This window comes from Colius striatus, chromosome 15, assembly GCF_028858725.1.
Source record: "Colius striatus isolate bColStr4 chromosome 15, bColStr4.1.hap1, whole genome shotgun sequence".
Classification (NCBI taxonomy): Eukaryota; Metazoa; Chordata; class Aves; order Coliiformes; family Coliidae; genus Colius; species Colius striatus.
Window position 1 is genome coordinate 7,555,789 of NC_084773.1, and position 23,490 is coordinate 7,579,278.

Below are 23,490 nucleotides of genomic sequence, written 5' to 3' on the forward strand. Positions count from 1 at the left end.
TGAGGAAAAGCATCCACTTTATTACAGACCCCAAAAGCGCCCGTGGCAGTGCCAGGAGGACCAGGTTTTACACAGGCTGTTTCAATTGTTCAGCAAGGGGAAGAGAACAGGGCAACAAACCCAACTGACCCTACTCACGGCTCTTTGGTGCTAGAAAACACACGGCGGTGAGGCAGAGAGAAGCTGAGGGTGAGAGTGGTGGCACTGGCAGAAACGAGGTGGGGACACCTCTGCCACCCACCACCACCTCCCGAGACACCTGCGAGGAATTTGCAAGACACACAAACGGCAAATGCATGTGGCTGCCCCTCCCCAGCCTGCCCCAGCCCGCAGCACTGAGCGCTGCAGGAGACCCCCACCTCCCTGTGGAATGGTCAAACACCCTTTGTGCAAAGAGGGAGAGAGGGTCCCGGGGGAATCAGCGACCAAAATCTCATCTGGAGAGGAAGGAGGTGGGAAAGGCAACCGGTTCCCAGTAAGTCAGACGCCGGTGGGAGGCAAGGCAGCCAGGTCTTCCCCTCACTCTTCTCCTCTCTCGGCAGCAACGGGCTCCTTGGTCCACTTGTCTGTGACCTGCTGGTTGCCCCCGTAGCCCGTGTCGGGCAGCAGGCCCTGGGCTCCCTCTCCATCCCCAGCCACCTCCAGGTCCAGCTCCTCGAAGGAGGAGCCGCTGGCTCCGGACTCGCTGTAGCTGTGCTCGCTGCGGTTGTCGGCCTCCTCCCGGCCCCGGCTGGCGGGGAAGGGCAGCAGGATGGAGGTGGCCACAGAGGTGTCTCTGCTGTCGGTTGTGGCCTCTATGCTGATGGAGCTTGTTTCACTCGTGGTGTCAGCCCCTGGGATGGAGACAGAAGGGGAGGGAGTGAATGCTGTGGGAAGGAGGAGATGGGGATAGGGTGCCACAGCCTTCAAAGCCACCAGAAACCTTGGAGACATCAGGCCATAGTGGTGAGCAGCTCCCACCTCTTCTCACCTCCTGTGCCTTTGAGATGGGACTGGGACAAGACAAGCACAAGCTGGACTCAAGCAGCTCCCTGAAATCAGGGAAACCCCAAGCTGGCACAAACCACCCCTGGTTTCCTGGCCATGCCCCGACTTCCTGGCTCTGCCGTGACCCCAGTGCACATCCCAAGAACCTGGCAAGCCCTCCCTCAGGGAGAATGCCTGGCCCAGGAGCTGGGGGACAATCCTGTCCCTGGCACAGCATCAGAAAGAGGTGAGGAGCAGGATAATGTGCTGCGAGGCTGGCGGGGAGCTGCAGCATTGCTTGAGCACCCAAGGAGAAGGCGGTACAGGGACAGGTCCTTGGATGTGCTGCCGTCAGAGGTGAGTTTATGTCCAGCCTCATGCCAGGGCACCCTAATGCTGCCTTCAGCACCCCATACAGCCCACTCCCTGTGTGGCTCCTTGCAGCTGCCAGCACTGGCCCAGCACTGGCAGATGGGACTCAGGGTGCCAGAGGACGGGGGGGAGCCTTCCCAGCTCACTCGGCCCTCCTCCACGTCAGCTGGCTTCCAGCCCACTCCCTCTCACGGCAGAGCCCCCCGGGGCTGCCCCTGCCTGCCTGGACAGACCTCAGCACCCACCGCCCCCTCCCCAGATCCCTGCCTCATTAGCTCAGTCACAGCACAATTAAGGAGTCGACGGGGAGAGGAGCGTGTCAGATTGAGACCAGCAGCTCGGTGCTGTTGCCGAAGCAACCAGCTGGGAGATAAACCCTCCTGTAAAACATTAATCACTGTTAATTATGAGATCACGGCTCCGCATGGCTCATGATGACATCACAGATCCACATTGCTGACTACAATGTGTTGTTGTCAGTTATGGCAGTGTCAGCAAACACCAGGCAGCTCCTCCATCACCACCGTCCCTGCCCCAGCCTCTCCTGGTGCTTTGGTTGGTGAGAGCATTTGGGCTCGGCCGCATCCTGGCACCTCTGTGTTCCTGGCGGCTCTGTCACTGATCCCAGCATCGTGCCAGGAGGGAATCCAGAAGCAGTCTCGCTCAGGACAGCAGGGCTGGGAAGTGGCCAAGAGGCTGGTGCTGAGCAGAGAGGGGGTCCCAGGCAGAGGAGAGGCCTCTCCTCCCCACGGGCTCCTGCCGCCGCAGCTCCATCCCAGCGTCGCGGCTCCCGTGGGCAGCCCCAGCCTCCCCGGGCTCTGGCAGCCTCCTGCTCGCCCTCCTCCAGCTGCGTGGCAGCCACCCATCTCCTGGAGGAGACTCATCAAGGAGGGAACTTTCCTTCCAAACACCCTTAAATCCTTTTCTTTTGCTGTTTTCCTTCCCGGCCTGGGCAGCTGCCAGCAGAACTGCTTGTAAATGGCAGCGCTCTGCCTCCCAAGCAGCAGCAGCCCACGGTCCTGCCGCCCGAGCGATGGCTCTTCAGAGAGGGCTGAGCGGTGGCAGCAGGACCAGGAGCGGCAGGGCAAGACCCACACACACAGCACAGCCACTGCTCCATCCCACTTGGACGGTGTGTTGGCTTCATCCTGCCCGGCAGGCACCTGCATAGGAACCTGCATAGAGCTTCCACCCTCTCGCCCTGGCTGTGGCGTGCAACCCCTTTGGCAGCTGGCACAAGCTGAGCCCTGGGCTGCCCACCCCAGCAATGCCTGGTGACTACCTTGCCATGAAAAGGAGGAAAGAACCACCACCTCCCAACATATACTGCCTTTTCTGCAGCATGAGGGAGCACCTCGACATGGAAACTACATTTACTCTAAGTTAAAAAGGATGTTCTGCAGGCTGCTGGCGAGATGCTCGCTGAAGGGGGTGGTGAGCACTCAGCAGGCATCAGAAAGGAGATGCTGTCCCATCCAGCAGGACCTTGGCAGGGTGGCATCCAGGAAGATGAAGAGCTGCAGGGGATGGAGGGGATCATGTGGCCCCCAAGCCTTGAAGTCAACTAAAGGTTTGCAAGGTCTTTAGTGGAGATCTCAAAAACAAAACCCAAACAAATGCAATTTGGCCAAACTGGTGGCCTAATGTCAACATGGACACGTTCCCACTGTGTCTTCATGACAGCTCATGTCATTCATGGTCATCTCACATCCCTCTGAAACCTGGGACAAGAGTGACCCTCAAGTTGTGTTCTGTCTGTTCAGTGACCATCCCCTGTCACCCCGGGGGCTGCTTTGGCTGCAAAGCCATCATGTAACCCCAGGCCACAAAGCAAAGGAGCTGCTGAGGTGAGGAGCAGCATCTCAGGAAGGGGAAGACAGGGAGGAAGCTGATCTACAGGCTGCTATGAGTTGCCACCACAGGAAAGCACCTCTGCCCTTGCCCCTGCTGCTGCCTCCCTTTCCCTCGCTCCAAAGGCAACAATAAATTAAGTCCTGTTTCCTTTCAGCCAGGCACTTTTTCACTGCACTGTCACTTCTGATCATGTTTGAGCAGCCTCAGCTGGCAAATTTGCCCATTTCAGCAGTCTCACTCTCCTCTGCACAGGACCTGGCATGGCCACTCAGTCTGGCCAGGGCTGGCCGGGGCAGGCAGGGCGAGAGACAGAGCTGCTGCTGCTGCTGGGTGGGTGCAGGGTCAGCTCTGGCAGGGAGATGTGGCAAAAACCCCCATCACGACCCTGAGAGGTCAGGCAGGGAGTGCAGAGGGGCCCCAAAAGGGCAATCACAGCCTCCCTGGGAGATGCCTTGTGGGTGAGCAGGAGTTCAACTTTCATCTCATGGGCACAGAGGTTTCCAGCACCCCTCGTGTCCACTTCTCCATCCTGTCCTGGGCACCTGGCTCAGTCCCCCAGCAAGCTGCTGCCCAGTCCCTGCATTTCCCTGCCCAGGGCTGGTCCCTGCACCAGGAGGCAGCCCAGCACCCAGATGCAGGGTGATCCTTCCCTGGGGCATTCAGTGAGGTGCTGGCTGTCCCATGGACATACTCCCTCCACTCTGCTCCCCTGAGGATGCTGTGGCCATCCCACTGCACCTTCACTCAGCAGCAACCTGGAACCCGGGAAGTTTTACACTGGGAAAACACAGCAGAGCCCGAAGTGAAGCCCCACTGGTGTGTTGAGAAGCCCTGCAAAGGCCAGGGCCACCTGGGAAGAACTGAAGCCAAGCTGCCAACACCAAGAGACCATCCAGGGATAGGTACAACAGGAACCACTCACCCCACGCTGTTGGGGAGCCAGCCCCCTGGGCAGCTCAGCTCTGTGTCACCCCAGGCACCAGCATCCCCAAATCCCCCCAGGAAGGAGGACTGGCTCCCCTTCTGCACTGCCCCAGCACAACACTGATGCTTGAGGATTGCTCTTCTTTTGGTGCACCCAAGGCCCACTCAAGGCCCATCTATTTAACCAAACATTCATCATCTCTGATGCTACACAATAGATCACTGAGCTGCCAGGAGGGGCACAGCTCCTCCGTGCCTACCAAAGGTCACACACAATCATCAGGAGAGGGGCTGGGACCGGCAGGGCAGCAGGGAGACACAGCAGGAGCTGCGTACTGAGACCCTTCTCAGCATGCACAGGCAGGCAGAACAGGCAGAGCTCCTTGGAGGACAGAAGCAAGTGGGGTTAAGGCAGAGCATGTCAAGGAAGGTGCCCTCCCTGTGGCACTAGGGCTCAGTGATGCCATCAGTTGTACCCAGATGCTGCTGGACAGACTCAGCTCCAGTAAAATGAGCACCTGAGGCTCTGGGCAGAGCCATTTGCTTAGGAACCATCTGTGTTGATGCCAGCGAGCCTGTGTGGAGAGGCTGCTTTTGTTTGCTTTCACCGTCCAGGCGCCGCAGCAGGGTCAGGCTGCTGAGAGCGTGCTGGGGGCGAGGGCTCGCCGAGCACCGTGACGTGCCAAGGCCCCACAAAATAATTAAGCACAAAACAATTGATGGTGATTGACACTGACCCCCTGGAGACCCATCAGCTCCCTGTCTTTCTGATGACCCTGACGATGGTGAAGAAGGGACAGAATTGGTGCGGAGGCAGCCGAGGCGCAGCCCCCCGGCCCCTTCCTTGCATGCCGAGCAGAACTGTCAGCACCCTGCTCCGTGCAGAGCAGCAGCATGAAGCACACACCCTGTACCACATCCCACAGCCTTTCTGGCCATGGGTTCCACTTGGAGCCGCAGGCACCCAGCACCTCGCGGGGTGAGCTCAGGAGCAAGGACAGCAGATGACAGCTTAAATGGAGAAATGTGCTCCAAGGTCAGGAGGCTCAAGAAAACAAATCCAAGCTTTTCCTGCACATTCAAGTCACTCAGTAGAGCCTGGCAGCAGCCACAGTGACAGGTGAGGTGAAAAGGCAGCACCTTTAACTGGGAACTCCTCAAGTCTTTAATTTGAGGGAGTGACTGAAAGGTGCTGCGTTCATACAGAGCATTACCAAAGGTGATGCTCGTTCTGAAATTGCACACTCAGTGCTATGATCTTGTGAGAGTAGGGGGAGGGCTTTATCTGCTGCCACATCGGGAGAGCCTGAGGCTGCCACATGTAGAGCATCCTCAGCTGCCTCAGGGAGAGGAAAAAGGAGCCCAGCACCTTCCCAGCCCTCCCACTCACCCTGTGAGGCTGCAGGGTGTCAGAGCCCTGCATCTGGACCTGTACGGCTCAAGCAGGGCCAGAGGAGCCACTGACAGGGACCATCACTCCCTCCCACCCTCCAAGGGGTAGCCCAACACTGCCTGAGCCTCCATCAGGGCAGAATGACTTGAAACACTGGCAGAACTGAGGTGGATCAAGAAATAACCCAAATCCATGCAACTATGGCTGAGAGGGGACTGCACCGCAAAGCGGATGCAGACATTGCTGGGCCCATCCACCCTCTAGCTGACAGAGGAAAGCTCCAAAGCTGTCAGAGACATGAGAGATCTGATGGATCATGAAGATCTTATGGCCATCTTGCTTGTTCCTTGAGTGGCTCCCCAAGGAAAAAAGGAGCAATAACAATGGAAAAAGAGACTGGGGCTTTCTCCTTCCACAACTCAGAGGTGGTTGCACAGATCCCAGCACAGAAAATACTTGGGAAAGGAGGATGAGTCTCAACCTGTAAGGCATCAACTTCAAGGCATCTCCAGAGAGTGGCTGGGCAGAGGGAAGACCTGCTGGTTGTCCCCTCAGCAGGTCTCCTCCTGCAACAGGGCTCACAAAACCTATGCAGGATTTCAGTGGTGAGACGTGGAGCCTGATGAGACCAGATGCCCCCTTCTACCTCAACTCCTTACTTAGACCCTCCTGCTGAACCAGGGGCAGTCCAATGGCCACTCAATGGCTGTAGCAGCACTGCTGGCAACAAACCCAGCCCCCAGTGTCAGGGCCTAGTGACAGTGGGACAAGGCTGCTCACTAGGCACCACTTCCCTTTGTACAAGCCCAGGACCTCCCCATGTCACAGCAGCTGTACCAGTCGAGGGCACTGCAACATCATGGGGATAGAGGAGATGACTGGGATCTCCAAGACTCTCAGGCATCAGGCATGAGACCCTCATGGCACAAGGAACCTGAGGCTTGCAATGTCAGACCTCTCCAATGGCCAGGACAAGGATGTGGCTACTTCACCAGATCTGGTTCTGCTGCTGTGCCTAGTGATGGTGACTGCGGTGCAACATCCACACTCAACTCTTCAGGCTCAAAGGCAAGGCCAACCTGTCTCAGCTATTATTATTTCAAGCTGGTTTTGTGCAGACTCAGCAGATGACACCACATCAGATTGCACTGACAAAAGCTCATCTACGTGACTGGAAGGGGAAGGGTGGTGGAGGAGCTGTCCCAGGACTGCTGCTGGGGAGTCTAGCCCGGGGTCTCCCACGTGAGAAAGTCCAACATCATTACTGTTAAAGACCTTCTTGGCTCTTCTTCCGGCAGGGCAGGGGACTCCCCCACCACAGGCACACTGTCAGCAGCATCCCACGGAAAGCACGGAGCCAGCTGGGGCAGAGGGAGCACTGCAGACAGGAGCACACACAGCCACTGACACCACCGACCTGTGGCAGCTTTTGCTCACATGGGTCCTCTCCAAAACCAAGGGGTGACCATGGGAAGGTGCCAGAAGCAGCCACCCTGACGCAAGGCTGACAGAAAGGCAAGAGCTGAGTGAGCACCATGAAAACGCAGGACCTGGGAAACCGCTCAATTAGGCTCTTCACGGCAGCGCTAAATGGACAGAGCTCCCAGAAAGCAATTCCCAGCCCCGCTTTCACGCTGCACACAATTAAGAATTAAAGCAACCCCAAGCTGAAGATGCGTTAAAACAAATGCCCAGACTCCCCGGGAGGCGAGCAGAGCCCTCATGGTTTTTTCATGGCGGTTACACAAGGGTGGGTGACCTGTGGGGCAGGGGGAGGCGGCTGCCCCCGCCAGCACCCGGGATGCTCGGCGAGCCAGCTCCTGCATCTCACAGACATATGAGCACGTGGGCCGGCACCAGAAACCAGCATTTCGGGTTACTATAGCACTGCTGTTCTGCGCCTACAGCCATTGTGGTCCCTTCCTGGATGAATACATACAGGCTGCAACAGATCTTGCTGAGCAGATGCTATCGGGCAACTCCACCACCAGCTACAGCAACCTGGTATTTAAGCTCTTTGCAATCCCAGTATGTAACAGATGAAGATGAGATCAAGGAAGATGTATATGACAAGGAGAAAAACAAGTGCAGCTGCAACCAAAAGCTGCAAGATCTGTCTCTGCTCTGACAACAGTGGGCCAGAAGATGCTGCTGGGGTGCCCAGGTGCTCCCCAAGATGCGGCGTGACACTTCAGGGACATGATACTATCTCAGCCTGGTGTGAGGGGAAGAGGGGCACAGATGCAGTGGTTGGGTGCCAGGTGGGCACAGGTCAGCCCCTCTCTGTCTGCTCAGATGGCAGCACTGGGGACACCAGGACCTCCACTTTCGGAAAGGCTGACGCCAATCAAAGATGAAGGCCATGCACAAGCTACAGATACCTGTGATGTCTGTCTGGGCATCCTCGGTCTCAGCTGCAGCAGCCCTGCTCTTCCTCTCCAGCTCCTTCATTTCAGGCACGTAGAAGTCCCCTTGGCGAGCGAGGGGACACACAAAGTAGATGCGGTCCTCCTTGTAGATCTCGATCCGCGGGTGGGCACACAGCTTCCTCTCCTGAAAGACAACAGGGAACATGGGTCAGGGATGTGCCTTCGTCCCTCACCCCGGCAGCCCCCCACCACATGGTCCTGCTGGCCTGGCAGTGTCACAGACTGACTCCCTTTGCCTACAGGGATGGGAGCCCAGTCAGGAGTGGAGGGTCCCATCCCAAAATGGCAGTGCTGCTTTCCCTATCACAACAGCTCCCCACGAGCTGGGGCCAGCTGGGCTCAAGGAGGAGATGCCGGATCTCCAGGGAGACTCAACTCCCCCATCTCAGCCTCATTTTTGGTGTGCTCGTTTGGGGCTGGAACGAGGGGTTCCGGGGAGCCCGGCAGCTGCCTTGCACGGACCTGCCAAGTGTTGGGCTCGTCGGTGCAGCATGGCAGGCGTGGCACTTCTCTGCTAATTAATATCATCCAGAGCTGACAGCACAAGCAGCTCCTTTCAGAATGGTGAGGGCAGGAGGAGTGGGAGATGAATCCTTGGCATTTCAGACAACTCCCCCTCCTCCTCTTCCTCACCCTACTCCCCTACATTCCTGGCAACACACTTCAAGATCTCAGCCCCTCAGCCTGCCCAGGACCCCCGACAGGGGCATTTTATCCCCGGGATGTACCCCAGCCCACACTGCGCCGGGGCTGTGGGGACTCTTGGGGTGCCAGGCCAGGCTGAGGAGCAGCTGGACCCCTCTTGCCACCCCCTCCTCGCCCGCCCGCCCGCCAGCTGCTCGCTGGCAGAGGGGGCGGCTGATTACAATCCGGGTGAGAGAGTGTCTCTTCAGTGGGTTCTCTTTTTCTTTCTTTCCCCTTTTCAAATCACTGGCAGCTTTCATTTAACCCCACAATCACTCTGATTATGTTCCTCCTCCTCCCTGTCCCAACTATCCTCTTCCTCCGTGATGCAATGATCCTCCTCTTCCTTCCTACCTCAACTATCCTCATCCTCCTCCCTGCCACGTCCCCTGGCATGGCTTGCCCAGACATCTCCTGGCAGGATCCCTGTCCCTCTGGAGCTCTCTGAAGCCAGGCCTGGCCACCTTCCAAGGACAAGCTCTATGGACACATCAATCATGACCTTACAAAAACCTCTTGGTTCCTGATCCCCTTCACCCCTGGGGATGGACCAAGCTATTATTTCCCAGCCAAATGCTGGCATCGGGCAGAATCCACAACAGACAGGAGCCTACACCAACCCTCTCCCCAGCGCTGGCAGCAAGGCCACCCGGAGAACCACCTCCTCGCTGGCAGGATGCTGCACAAGCAAGACAGAGAGAACCCCACATGAGCTGGTTTGGGGTCTGTTTTGCCAGGAAAGCCTGCAGGAGCAGGCTCTGCAAAGCCCCAGTTCACCCAGTGGCACCGCAGTGGCAGAAACTTCAACCCCAGCAGAAGCTGTACCCATCCTGTCCCAAGGCCTTTGAGCCTGAATTTTGGCTGCCCCCCTCCTCCAGCTGAGGAGGAGCCACATTCCCCCATGCCGTGGGGACACAGGCGGGCTTCCAAGGTGCTCAGAGCCTGGAGTTCCCACTCGCAGGCAGGTGAGACACCAACACACGCAGATCAAAACTGTATTAAATAAAAACAAGCTGGGCTGTTTTTAGCAGCAGAGCAGAGGCGGCTCATAACACTCCCCACTTTTTCAGCAACAAGGCAGACAAGAGCCCACCCTGTCACTCTGCCCCTTGCTCTGCCAACCACAAGCCCATCAGCCAATCTTCAGCTTGGTTCGTTATTTTAGGTTACTGCAACACATACCAGAGACGGGTATCTCCAAGATTCACAGGTTTTTTTGGATGCATCCAGCTGGCCCCTCCACCACTCAATGCAGATGGGGACAACTCAAAGGATCTTAGAGCAGAGAGACCTTCACTAAATTCATATGAGGATTCTGACCAGTCTGGCCTCCAAGACGTCTCAAGCTGACTTCCCAAAGCCTACCCTGGGATTCCTGAAGAGTGGACCTGCGATGTACCCTTTCCCTACAATTTGTCTAGGCTGCTACAACTCCCCTTGCAGTTCCACAGCCATGGTAGTGACTCCTCGAGGAGATCGTCCTTGTGATTATCCTACAGGAGATCAGGAGGCAGGCAGAGGCCAGGCCAGCAAAGGCGGAGGTGCAGCAAGGTGCAAACGAGAGGTGGGTGTTGGCACAGGACAGAGCAGGATTAGGATTGTGCCACCAGAGAGGAAGGTTCAAAGGAAAAGAAGGTTCAAAGGAAAAGAAGGTTCAAGGAAAATAAATCATCTGGAGAGACTGCAGAGCAGAGTCCAAAGGCAAAGGCAAAAGCAGAGAGCGAATTAGCAAAGGCTCAACAACGTGGCAAAAGAACAGAGATGCTCAACAGGCAGTAATTCACTCTGAAGCTGAGAAGGAAGGCCCTGGCTAGCTGTGTGGCTAAGCCAACAGATGGAGCAGCAAGGTGGACATGGAGTTTGTAAGGCAGAGCCCTCAAGCCAAATGAAATGTGGTCTCACACGGGCGGAGGAGCTCGGTGAGAGGTGAGCAGTGGGACACTGATGGCATCAGGGCCAGGCGTCTGGCTAGGGCAGCAGGACCCAGTAAGTAGGGCAGGGATGGGGACTTGCTGTCTCTTTGCCTTTGCAAGGTCATGCTGTGCCACTTCCTTCCCTAGCCCCTGCCAGGACCCCACCTCTCCTGGAGCCAGCAAAGATGGAGGTGGCAGTGCAGCACACACAGCCATTTGCAGGACCCTCCACCAGGCACCTGAAGCACAGGATTTATTGCACATCACCCATACAGTCAAGATACACACACATAGCAAAGGCAAACGCATCCAGAGCCCAGAAGCTCGGTCCTGACACATACAGCAGCTCTAGCATACTCCTGCTATGTCAGATCCACTGCCTTCCATGACACCAGCTCCTTCTTGGCCCACCCAAGGGCTGTGGTGGAGTGCTGCTCACTAGCCTCTTGGGAGTAAGGGTTTATGTAGGGGAAGACTCTTGCACTCCTCTTTCCCAGGTGAAATAGTTGATTTTCCTCTCCTTGCTTGTCCTGTACGGAATAGACCCCATTGTCTCTGCAGGGAACAGCCTCCCTGACAGAGGATTCCCCTACCTCCCCACGTGGGCACGAGAGCAGTCCCAGGGCTACAGGACATATCATGAGGCAGAGACATCACCTACAGTCATCACAATCCCAGGAGGATTGTGCCAAAATGGAAGGAGATGGCAGGGTGTTCACACAGTGCCGTGCCCCTTGGCACCTGCTGGGAAGCAGAAGGTGAGCTGGGGCACTGCGGGGACCGGCTTTGTCGTCTTTTGAGTCTGTCAGGCTCATCTGCTCAGGAATTCAAATGCCACCAACTGGATCTGCTTCACCTCCCACTGCTGGAAGAATTCAGCTTGTTAGGAGAGTAGCAAACAAGTCTCATGGATGCTCTCAGGATCCCCATCGTGCCATGCTGGCAGCTCAGACTCCAGCTGAATCCACTGTCTGTCCCAAAATGCCTCTAGGGTCACAAGGAAGGCAGTGAGGAGGGAACTATTGTCCTTACCCCACTGGCTCCACAGCCCCCCTGACTCATCACAGAGACCTCCTGGCACAGCTTACAGGGTGACGGTTAAGCCACAGCAGCCTGCTGAGTTGCCATGCCAGGGCCAATGACTGTGGGAGCAGGAGGGGAGTCTTTTCATGCCATCACTGCGCTTCCTGCTGGAGCAAGGCTGGGGGCTGAGCTCCCTGTGCTGCCCAGCAGCTCCTGGCTCCACTGCAGAGACATTGCCTCATGCCCCATCTGCCAGTGTGGCATGTGTACACAGCCATTGCCTGCGCCCGTCACCCACTCCTGCCAGAGGATCTCCTGCCTGCAAGGTGTAAAAAATGCCCACAAAACCCAGCCAGGACTGGAAAAGCCGCAGGAAGCAAGTGCCTAGTAACCCAGCAGACACTCCTCTTCTACCTTGGGAGCACTAGGCACCTGCTGCAGCCCAGGAGTGACCCCAGCCACAGGACTCTGCAGCAGGGCTGGCCCAGCACCAGGGTACACACACTGCGCTCTGCTACCGAATTGGACCGGCAGCCTCAAGGACAATTTGCTAATTGCCATCGATGCAGAGTGGGTGTCTGGCTCCTGTGCTGGGAGAAGCATGGAGAGGATGCTAAGGGACTTTCCCCAGCCCCCTTGCTGCACCAGGACCCCACTCCTACCATTAGCCAGAACACCTGGAGGAGGGACAGACAGTGGGCACAAACACATGGGGGGCTTGTGCCCAAAGCTGGGGGTTGCTGATCACCAGGGGGAGCTCAGCAGCATCTCCCCAGCCAGGTCATCATCACACCCCCACAGGCACCAGTCTCCCCTCACCCATGCCCATTAGCGCTGGTGAGGAAGCTGGCACCTGGCAGAGTGGGGGGACCCTCAGATGACCCGCCAGCCCCATCCCACACACCAGCACCTCCCACTTGCTCAGGCAATGTGACTCCCCCACGTCTTGCTCCCAGACAGAGGCACTCATCCCCCTCCCCCTCCCAGTAAAGGGGTCACATGTTTGGGTCCCAGGGATTTTTGAAAGAAACAACAAAACTACGTGGAGCCGAAGGGCCCTAAAATCAGCTACTAAAATTAGAGCTGGAACTGAGGCAGCAGGCAGGACCGGAGGGAGCGCGCTGTGTGCCACATCCTCCTCGCTTCCTCACACGCTCCACGCTCGGTGTGTCATCCCTGCTTATCTTAGACCACGGCGCTAGGTAGTGCAGAGAGGCTTTGCAATGCAGCTCACAGCACCCAGCACCTTTCAGAGCTCTCCTTGTTCAGCCAGAGGACAGACTCCTTGCTGGGCTACTTTGCTGTCACAGATCCAGACGGGGGATGCCTCTGTTTCTATTTCTCCTTGCCCAGACAGTAGCTTGAGGCTAAATACCATTCCAGTTCTAAATCTGAGCTCACAAAAGACTTTCATACCCAGGTTTCAAGCTTGATTTCAATGAGTGCTTGCAGCCCAGAAAGCTGTCTCCTGCAGCGTGGCCGGCAAGTTGAGGAGAGGATGCTCCCCTCTACTCTGCTCTTGTGAACACTACCTCCAGTTCTGGGTCCCAGCACAAGACAGTTGTGGACCTGTCAGAGAAGGTCCAGAGAAGGCCATAGAAATATAGTCTGAGGGCTGGAATGCCTCTGCTATGGAGGAAAGATGAGAGATTTGGGATTATCCAGCCTGGAGAAGAGAAGGCCATGGGAAGACCTTATGGCAACCCCTCCAGTACCTAAAAGGGCTTATAAGAAAGATGGAGACAGACTTTTTACCAAGGCCCATAATGACAGGACATGAGGGAACGGTTTTAAACATAAAGAGGATAGATTTAAATTGGATGTAAGGAAGAAATGTCTTATGATGAGGGTGGTGAAACACTGGACTAGGTTGTCAGGAGAAGCTATGGCTGCCTCATCCCTGGACCTGTTCAGGGGCAGGACAGATGAGGCTCTGAGCAACCTGATCTAGTACAAGATGTCCCTGTCCATGACAGTGGGGTTGTACTGGATGATCTTTGTAAGTCCCTTCCAGTCCAAACCCTGTGTGACTCTAGTTGAGCACAGGAGAGACAGATGAAGCCTGACTGCCTGGGGCTGCCTGCTGAGGGGCAGGAGCCAGGAAGGGGCTGGGGAAGAACCACCAGCTCAAGAGATGGTTTGGGCAGGAAGGACGATAAGCCGTTGGGGCAAGGCAGGCAGCCAGGCTTTCCACCAGTAACCGCTCAAACATCAAGGAAAGCCCAATCCCTGGGCTTGCAGGTCAGGCAGGGTGCATGTGGAGCCAGCAGACCCTGCCTCCCAGCACAGACAGCACTCAGAGCCAGCTCCAGCACACGGCACAGCCATGAACACCAGGCTGCTGAGGGCTGCAAAACAGCTGCTGCTTCCCAGTCTGGAGAAACTCACATTTCAGAGGTGGTGAGACTGCTCCCACGCATGTGCACTTCACTTTCAAATCCTCCAGGCTGCGAGGTGTTTCAGAAACAGAAGGTGATATTATTGCAATCAAGAAAAGGCCGTTTCCGTCAGCCAGTGGGAAAAACAAGCAGCACCACCAGCACTACAGCAACAGAAAACAAAGTGTCTCCATAGGATAGCAAATCCTCCAGGTAACAAAATACAGCGCCTGGCAATTAGCACCTCCTGCGCACGTCAGCATCCCTCCCTGCCCTCTGCACCAGTCTGCCTCCCTCCTTCCCCAGCAGGCCCCTGTCCTGCCTGCAACCAGGACACCTCCCTGCTGACATGGCAGTGCCGTGGCTTCGGGTTAGGCAGGTGAAAATCAGCCTTCAAGATCCCTCTGTGCAAGTGGCGAGAGGGAGTGCATGTGGACTATGGGAGCTGTGAAACGCCAGGCGATAGCTGTGAGAGCTTTTCATTTTCACCTCTGTGCAGGCAGCCCAAAGGCCACGCAATTTACACCTTGTCCTGGCAGGGCTGCAGGAGCTGCAGAGCACCAGCTGTCAGGCACAGCCAAACCAAGGTGAAGGAATGAGGCTGAGTGGGTATGGGAGGTCCCAGTGCCCCAAGAGGGCTGATGGAGACCAGGCACCGGCTCCCAGGTCACTGCTGGATGCTGTCATCAGAGTCGTGCACACTTTTCTGCTCCCCGGGGATGGAGACTCCTTCCCATCCTCCAGTGAAAGGGAGTAAGCTCCAGCCCTGCCTCACTGCAGCTGCAGACACACTTGGGACCTCCTGCCCATCCAGCACTCATTTGAACTGCAAGACAAATCCTGCAGCACATCCAGGAGCATCCCCCATCCCCAGAGAAGGGCTAGGCAGCAAGTCCCAGCAAGAAAAATCCTTTCAGAAAGTATCCCTGGGCATCCAGAGCCCCACAGCACGGGGGAAGGACAAGTCTTGGACAAGGCTGCCAGCCCAGACCTGCTCAGGTACATTAGCCCATGAGCTTCCAGGGACATATTTTACTGTCCCCAACTACAGGAATGTCACCTGCAGAACAAGGAGCAGATGGTGCAAACACACAATTCTTGGGGCTGGGATCCCCCCTGGTGTCGTGGTCGTTTGGTAGTAATTAGTCCTGGAGCAGAGAGTTTCAGAAGTGAAGCAAACTTTTGCATTAATAGAAAATAATCTTCCTAAAAACTCTGTGCTTCCCATGTTCTCAAGTCCTGCTGTATCTGCCATTGGTGAGCAAAGACAATTGGGGAGATGGTTCTCACCAGCTTACTGGAGCTCTGGTATGTATTCTCACACTCCTCCTCCCACTCGACCCCAGCTGCATCTCTTCCTCCCCTCCTCCTTCCCCATTACTGTCACACACAAGCTCTCTAAAGGGGACTTTGGTTTTAACCATTCAGAAAGCTCAAAAAATGGGTGTTCATTAGAAGATAGTATAAATCCAAAGAATCTCTCTTCCCCTGAAGAACTAGTCTTGGGCTCCTGTCCCCACCCCTGGGAACTCTACCGCTACAGGAGCGTGTGGGTCAACAGCCATGCACGAAAGGAGGTGGAGGAGACTGGGAGAGGAGGACCGCAGCTGCAGAGGGCTGCCTCTGCTTCAGAATGTGCGTCTCCAGGGACCAATGCTCTCCTTCCAACCCTCAGAGGATGCTTTTTCAGCATTAATTGCAAAGATGAAGAGGTTGATGCAATGATCTCTGCCATCACGGATGACTGGAGTGATGCTAAATTGCTTTGCCTGCTCTGTTGCCTCGGTGAGGCTGCCAGGAGCAGCAGCTGTGGCAATTTCTCTGCCTCTTGTCAAGGCAAGGCCTTTCAGGAAAGGGACCATCACCCAGGATGTTCTCCTGCCCATCCTACCTTGACCACGCAGCACACTGCACTACAGCCTCCCACCCTACACAAGGCATCATGCAGGTAAAAAGAGCCTCTTTGAAACACGGGTCTTCATCAGGCTGCTTGCAGGGAGAGTAAGTCCTAACCTGGAGTACAACCCCTTCCCTCCCCGAGATACCCAACAGCTTGTTTCTTTTGGTGAGATCTTCTGTGGCTAACTCACAGCTCAGAGCCTGAAGGGCTCCTCATCCAGGTGGACATTCCCAGCCCACCTTGATGGTTTTATCTCCCGGTCCACCACTAACTTGAGTACTTGCCCTTTCACAACAAGGATGTCCAGTGGAGGTTTGCTGCTCCCAACCTTCTCACACACATTCTCACCTGTAACAGGTCCTGTGCTGAAACCTTTGTATGGCAAAAGCAAGGCAACAAGAGATGGAGCAGGAGCACCTGGTGCCCACAGCATGGGGGAGCTCTAAGTCTCCTGAGCCAAGGTCTGGGCTGCCCCTGCTAAATCTCAGCCCTTTCCTCTTGTTCTTTGTCTCCACAAGCCATTGTCCCAGGATCGCAGGCATCTCCAGCTGCTCTTCCACAGCTTGTCTGTCACCAACGCAAACTTAGGACATGTGTCACATTAATGTCCTTGGGAAGAAAATGATGCAGTGGTATAAAATACCCCCTGTCCCTTCCTACCTCCTTGAACAACCTTGTCTTTCTGCAACGCCCCCGGCTCCCAGGCTTCATGGAATACATTTCATGATGAGCTAAGCTCAGCCTCACACCATCTCTTCACAGCTCAGAAAGCTGAAAAAGGAAGCTGAAGAACCTAACCTTGCTGAACTTGCACAGATAAATCCACCAAGCAGCTCAGAACAATGCAAGGATGCAACTGCCTGTTTCCCTGACAAAACAGTCTTTCCATCCCCACTGGTGAGGACCTAATGTCAGGCTCATCTGTCTCATTTAGAAGGCAAGGAAGGCCACCAAAGAGGAGGATTGAGCAGGATCTTGAGGAGGAATGAGTAAGATGATCACGACGTCCATCTGCATGTCACCAGTACGGCAAGTTTCCAGGGCAGGAGGATCTTTAGCTATCAGCTAAGTGCAGCCAACAGCCTAGAAAAACTGTTTGACCTCCTGCTCAGAGAGGCTGAGGTTTGCCTCAGGTGACAGGCATCTCTCCTGGTATCCCTGCTGTGGAACACTCACCCATGAGCCAGCACTCATCCCTGGTGCACTGCTCCTCCTGCTTCTGTTTCTCCTTCCCTTGCCCCAGGGACAGATGACTTGTTTTAAAAGCAAGCCAGAGCCCAGGACAAGCACCTTGCTGAATTGTTATAAACCATTATGAACCAAGAGACATTTCCCTGTAGGCTTCTAGAAAAGCCACTTCTAAACCCTGTAGTCCAAGAACTTGCACCTCTACCCTAAAAAGGTGGCAATCCTGCAAGGCAAAGGTCAAAGAGTCAGTGACCCTGGTGAGCCCCAGCATGAGAAGTCTCACTGGTGAGCTTGGCTAATGAAGCCCCCAGAGCCTGCAGCCACCGCGCGCCGCTGGCGGTAACGATTCGCCTGAGGAAATCCTCAGTGCAAACAAACAGTGCTGGCGGGCAGAAAGCAAAAGGCAAAGAGATAGGCTGGCTGCCTGCAATGCAGGAGGAGGCAGAAACACAAGCAGAAGAGAGGAAGGGGTAAGGGAAGCAAATGAGTGGTACCAGGCAAATTCAACCTGAGGACAGCTCCAGACCTCCTCGAGCCAGGACGTGTCATCTCTGTGGCTGTACATGCTGACTAACCTCTCCAGACACCCTGCCCAGAGTGGGCAAGGGGAGAAGAGGTGGGGCTGGGCCCACCATCCCTCTGTAGCCCTCACCTCCTCCTCCTTGGCCTGTTAGGGAGCCTGGTGCAGGGTCCCAGGGGACTCACGACCTTGGAGAGGAGAGTGCCTGCCCAGCATGGTGCCACAGTGTGCCAGGCATGTGGCGGGTGATCCTGGGCACACAGAGGGTGGTGCTGGTGGTGCTGGCAGGGACACCATCCAAGCACCTCCAGAGCCAGGCTCCTCTGCTGGCAATGCACGCACCAAGGGATGGGAGCAGCTGCTTTCAGTGACCTTTGCAGTCTGGCAACTGCTTCTCTGCCAGCACAGGATTGTGAGTTTGACTGTGCAGATCAATCAGGAAATGAAATTGAAGCAAGTCAGGTGAAGATGAAGCTCAGCCTGACTCTGCCCTTCCACAAGCCTGTAGCTTTCCAGGTCCCATATACTCCCAGAGGTGCTGCATGAGCTGGAAAGCTCTGGATTACACACTGTGCCACTGAACCTTCCAGTTCTTTCCCTGGTGGGGAGCCACCTCCCCATCTACACCATTGCTCTGCTCTTCTGGCTATCCCAAACCATGTGCAGCCCAGCACAGTGTCATCAACAGCAGCACATCAGCTGACACTGCAGCCAGAGCCGGCCCAGATCCTCATCAGTGCCTCCTGAGACCTGGAGGACACCCCTCCTCTTCTCAGCACTATGATGCCCTCCCTCAAGCTCCAGGTGTCTGGAAGATGGGGAAGACTTTGGGGAAGCATCTCTGCACCTCTGTCCCCATGCACCCTTCTTGAGGCAGCTGCAGCTCACTGTGAGCAGGGAGTGGAGTCTGCCCTCTGTTGCTGAATCCCAGGAAGGCTGCTGGGTCTAGGATAGCAAGAGAGGAGGAGTTTGGACACTGGTCCTGTGCCCCATGTCACAGCATAAAGCCAGAGCAGAGCCCATGCTACAGATCCCATAGCAGCTCCTACCAAGAGACAAGGGCTCATTGAGGAGGCAAGAACCGAGCAAGGGAGGGACAAGTGAACATGGCACCTAGAGACGCATGTGAGAGAGGATGATGTAAGAAAGAGAGAAGCCAGTGGCTGCACTCCTCCACTGCAAGCTCACAGCATTGGGCAGCTCCTACAGCCACAGCAGCTGCTTTCACTTTGCTTGTCTCCTGAACCACTCAGCAGAAAGTACCTGAACGAGTCTTTCTCTGACACTGACCTCTTGATAAGCTTTTGCCAGCTCACGTTCTGGTTACTGTACTGCTGGGCGGACGCTACCCCAAGCTGTGAATCCACACAGCATGAAAAGAAGAGCAGCTGGTCACAGCAGATGATAGGTATCTACCTTTCTGCATGTCAAGGAGCTGCCATCAGCTCCCAGCAGAAATAAAATCTAGAGGAGCAGTTGAGATTAACCGTCCATCCAGCGACAGGGAGAGAATGCTGCTGTCCACAGTGGGAATGAGGCCACCGTTTTCCTACCTCCAGCCTTCCTGGGGTGCCTTACAACCCCACAGAGTGGGAACAGAGCCTGTCAGCAAATACATGAAGCTGGCAAGCAGTTGCAGACAGGCCCACTCTGTGAGCAGGCACAGCACGTCCTCTTCATCTCCACAGGGCCAGGACACCCCTTTGGGTTTAAACCGAAAGGCAACAGTCTCTAGTGCTCTGCTGGGACAGGGACTCCCAGAACAACCACTCTCCCAGCTGCCTTAAAGGTCTGTCCTTGACCTTCAAGGAGCACTTTTGCCTTAGGACCCACCCCACAGAGCTGTGAAGGTAAGGGAAAAGAACACTGAAACAGCTTTAAAAATACCAGGAGATATTCTAGTTGGTGGTGTGGGGAAGGAGGGGGAAAGAAGCAGAAGTTTCCAGAGGTCCTGTGATGCAAACATGTGCCCATCCACAAGCTACTACTACAATAAGCAGCCAGAATCAGGGATGCAGAGCAGTTACTAACCTGCTCTTCCTGCAGCACTCGGCTCTGTCACCCTGCTTATCCCTGCAGGGTTGTTATAATTCATCCTATTAGCAGAAGATGAACAGGTAAAAGCATCCCTCTGTGGTGTGAGCATGCGACAGTCACTGTACAGGCCGCTGGCAAAATCAAATCACCCCAATTACTCCCCAGCACCAGAAAGTCACAGACATCCTTCCGCTCCCTCAGCCCCTTTGAAATGTAAAGCCACATCATTTGGTGTCATTTCATCTGGAGCTCTGCCTCAGAGCAGCAGAGCCTCACTGAGCTCCAGGAGGAATGCAGCCGTGCGAAATGTAAATGTGCAAAACTCAGATGTCAGTGGTCTGGAAGACGAGCACAGCCCCAGCCCCACCAGTAACTCCATTTCACGGCCCCAAAGTCCCTGTTTTGTCATCCCAGTGCCAGAGGGGGCTGGCAGCAAATCACTTCCCTCTCTGTGCTGGCTCAGGACACCCAGCTCTCTTGAAGCAGCTCAGATGCTGCCTTGGTGCAAACTGGAGCAGAGCACAAGCAGCTGGGCTGCTCTCACAATCCTGAAAGCCTCCAAAAGCCTTCCTCAGCTCCCCTCCTCTGCACACAGGAGATCTGTATTTTGAACCTTCCCACTAGGTGAGCTTTGCAGAAAGTGGACAAAGCAACCATCTGATGATCCCATCCCAAAAGCTGTACTTAAGCCCTGCTCCAAGTCAGCACAGAAATATCTTTCTAGTTTCTCTCTGCTACCCAGAAGAAGAAATTACTTTCCATCATCTCCCCTCTTAGGCATGTTTGTTCCTCTCCTCCATCTTTTTTTCAAATTACAGCCCCAGTCGTCACCAGAGCAACAGGAAGCCCAGGAAAGGCAAATGTTGGGTAGACTGGAGACAAAGAAAAGTGGTGCTGCCTCGGCACACACAGAGGCACTGGCGTCTCAGGTGCTGAGCCACTCTGGAGGGTAATGAGTACCTCTGGTCTCTTACCAGTGCCAGACACTGCAGAAGAGACCCTGAGAGGAGTCAGTTCAAGGGTGACAGAGGACAAGCACTGACTCATTCCTGATCTGATCCCCAGGGAGCTGCTGCCTCCTCTGCCTGCTGTGGTCTGACAGTGAGGGAACGAACACCTTTTCTCACTCCTGTGCGATGAGGTGCAGAGGAAAGGTGCCATATGCCTACACACCCAGTCTACTGGCCACGACAACAAAGCAGCTCACCATGGCTTGCTGCTCACCCAGGATGGAGCAGGGGAAGCAGGACAGGAAGCCTGGACATCCCTACCGGGCTGCAGACCTCCATCAGCAGCCTTGGGGCAGTTCCAACTTGGAGTCATCCCTGCCAGCTCCGGGCATGGGTGCTGGAGTTACAAACTGCCAACATTTCTATTCAAGGTTCTGATTTTCCCTGGTTTGGCTGGAGCAAAGAGGCTGGAATAAGCTGCCACATGCTGGAAAATAAATGGGACAAAAGGAATCCTGGAGCTGAGGGCTCCCAGGCACTCTCCGAAAGCCTGGAAGACAAAAAATTAAGCACAGCTCAACCTTCCTCTTTCAAGGAGCTCACTGACCAGGCTGCAAGCTGCTCCAGAGCCCTGCAACAGCAGAGGCAGCTGGAGACCACAAAGATGAACCTGTTTTTGGCAAATCCAGAGGAGTTCAAGAGGGACAGGATGTGGCAGCATGATTTTCTGCAGCCTATTGGGACAACCAGAGTTCAGCACTGACTGTTTGCTCTTCAAAGCAGGGTTATACTGGTTATAAGCAGGGATATACTGGTTATAAACAGGGATATACTGGTTATACACAGATCTGCACCAAATCATTGCACCTCTCCATACCATGCAACCCCCTCTACAAAGGCTGTGCATCCCTATGGGTGTGGGAAGAGCAAAGGCCAACAGGAAACAGCATCAACAGGAAAAGCCCAGGATGAGCCTCTGAAAGCCTTTTCAAGAGGTGAGCAGCTCTGCAGACCACTGTGGCCATGAGGACTGGCAGCTCAGGACACCTCCAGCCTGCTGCCACCACCTAAGGCCACCAGCACGCAGCAGCAACAACAACTCAAATGGCATCCAAAGGGCAGCAGCTGCTGCAGGCAGACAAACAGTTATATATATATATATCCCTGTCAAAAGAAGAGACTCTGAGAGACTTTCAGTGTTATCCTCTGCTTCAGAGCAAACAGCTGGGCTCGGCTGCCTCGCCACTGCTCCAGCCACTGCTGCAGCCCCCACGCCCACGCCTCGCCTGCAGTGTGTAAGCTCTTGGCACGGGAAGGAGCAAGAACCAATCTTGCTCTTTCATCCCTGTGATCTGCTCACCATACAACCTTGTGACTCAGCCATCCGTATTTTGACTCGGTGCAGAAGAGAAATGTTTTCATTCTCTTGCTCTCCTCGAAGTGGGGCCTTTCCTACCATTTAATACCCAACTAGAATGGAAAAAGCACAAGTTAGTCAGAGCACAATAGGCCCTTTTCTGCAGGTAAAAACGCCACTGCTTTCAAATGTATTATATCCTCGCTCCACAGGTTTCAAAGTGGGAGCTTCACAGTCAGGGAAACTGGGCCAACAGCATTTGCTGGGAAAGAGCAGTATTTCTAAGAAGCTGTTTCGCATTTGATCAGGTTCATTTTGCTGTTTCTCAAGCCTGGCACAGCTGGCAAGGTCTGGCTCAGAGGGCTACAGGGAAGAAGCAGCCTAGAAAAAACTCATTAGGACAGTGCTAAAAAAATTGCAGAGAGGCACATCAGTCTTATCCTCAAATTAACTAACTAGCTGGCAAGGGTGGAGACCCCCAAGGTCTGGGATAGTTCTGCTTCTTGAGACCACTGGACCCATCTCCAAAGCTTGACAAGGAAAGCCTTCTGAGCTGACTGCATCCTCTGGGACTCTATAAATACATCTGGGGAGAGCACACGCACAGATTGAGTCGATAAAGAGATTTGACAGAAAAGCACTGTAGTATTTTACTCCTCCTCCTCGCCCAAGGCAAACCATTTTGATCCTTCCTCTCCCTTGGACAGTTGTATGAGTATCTGCAGCTTCCTCTGTGATCATTAATCCTAGCTGCAAAGGCAAGGGGGAAGAAAACCTTTGTGTCTGAGTGAATTCATCTGTGTGATAGTTTTGCAAGGCTGAGTAAGCCATGATGAGACTGTGAGCCCCAGCTTTCCGAAGCAGTGGTTGGGAGACCAAGGTGGCTTCTCGCTCGCTCCTGGGATGAAAATGCCCCCCAGCAGGACCACTGGCTGGCAGGCAGCAGTGGGCCAGGCTTTTAGCCATTGGGCCATCAGGGATGCCCACACGTTTTAGCATGCCTGGGAAGGCAGGTGCTTGAAGATTGCTCTACTTCCAGAAGCTGCCTTTGGAAATGCTCTTGGAAAAGGAGCTGGGATAGTAATAGGACAAAAATGCTGGATGTCACAGGAAAGTACCCACAGTGGCAGAGACTCAGGGCTGAGCTGGCAGCTGAAGCAACCTCCCCAAGGATGTGGTGGAGCCCCTGTCACCCAAGGCTTTCAACATTAAGTGTTACAAAATTTCATCCAGGTTCTTTTTCCCATGAAAGTCTGGGCCAAATGATCTTTCCAGATCCCTTCCAACCTGGGCTGTTCCTATTCTGTGATCAACTCAACCTGGGGAGGCCATGGTAGCTGGAAGCCTGTGTTCCATGCCAGCTGCTTCCTGGGACCAGGACTCCTCTTGCCTGCTGCTGGGGCACATGCTTGCACAGAGCCAACAAGAAGCTGGTGAAAAAATGTGTGATTTCACACATGAGACAAGCTGAAGAGGCAGGGAAAAAGCCTTTCTAACTACCAAAGCTCAACACTGGTCAGAATATCTCTTTCTGTTCAAAGACTCAACATCGCCAGAGCTGTGGATTAACATCTGCCCCTGTGCAACCAAATCACAGAGCCA

At 54.9% G+C, this 23,490-nt stretch overlaps 1 protein-coding gene across 2 annotated transcripts in view; it reads right to left on the reverse strand.

Annotated features, from left to right (window-relative positions):
* Window positions 1-23,490, reverse strand: part of TEX264 (testis expressed 264, ER-phagy receptor) — a 40,037-nt gene continuing 16,547 nt past the window's right edge. For both annotated transcript variants that reach the window (XM_062008330.1, XM_062008331.1), the window contains exons 5-6: window positions 7,891-8,062; window positions 1-833 (exon numbers count right to left, since the gene is read on the reverse strand). In XM_062008330.1, coding sequence (XP_061864314.1) covers window positions 520-833; window positions 7,891-8,062 — 486 coding nt within the window. In that variant the 3' untranslated portion in view covers window positions 1-519. The remainder of the gene's footprint in view (window positions 834-7,890; window positions 8,063-23,490) is intronic.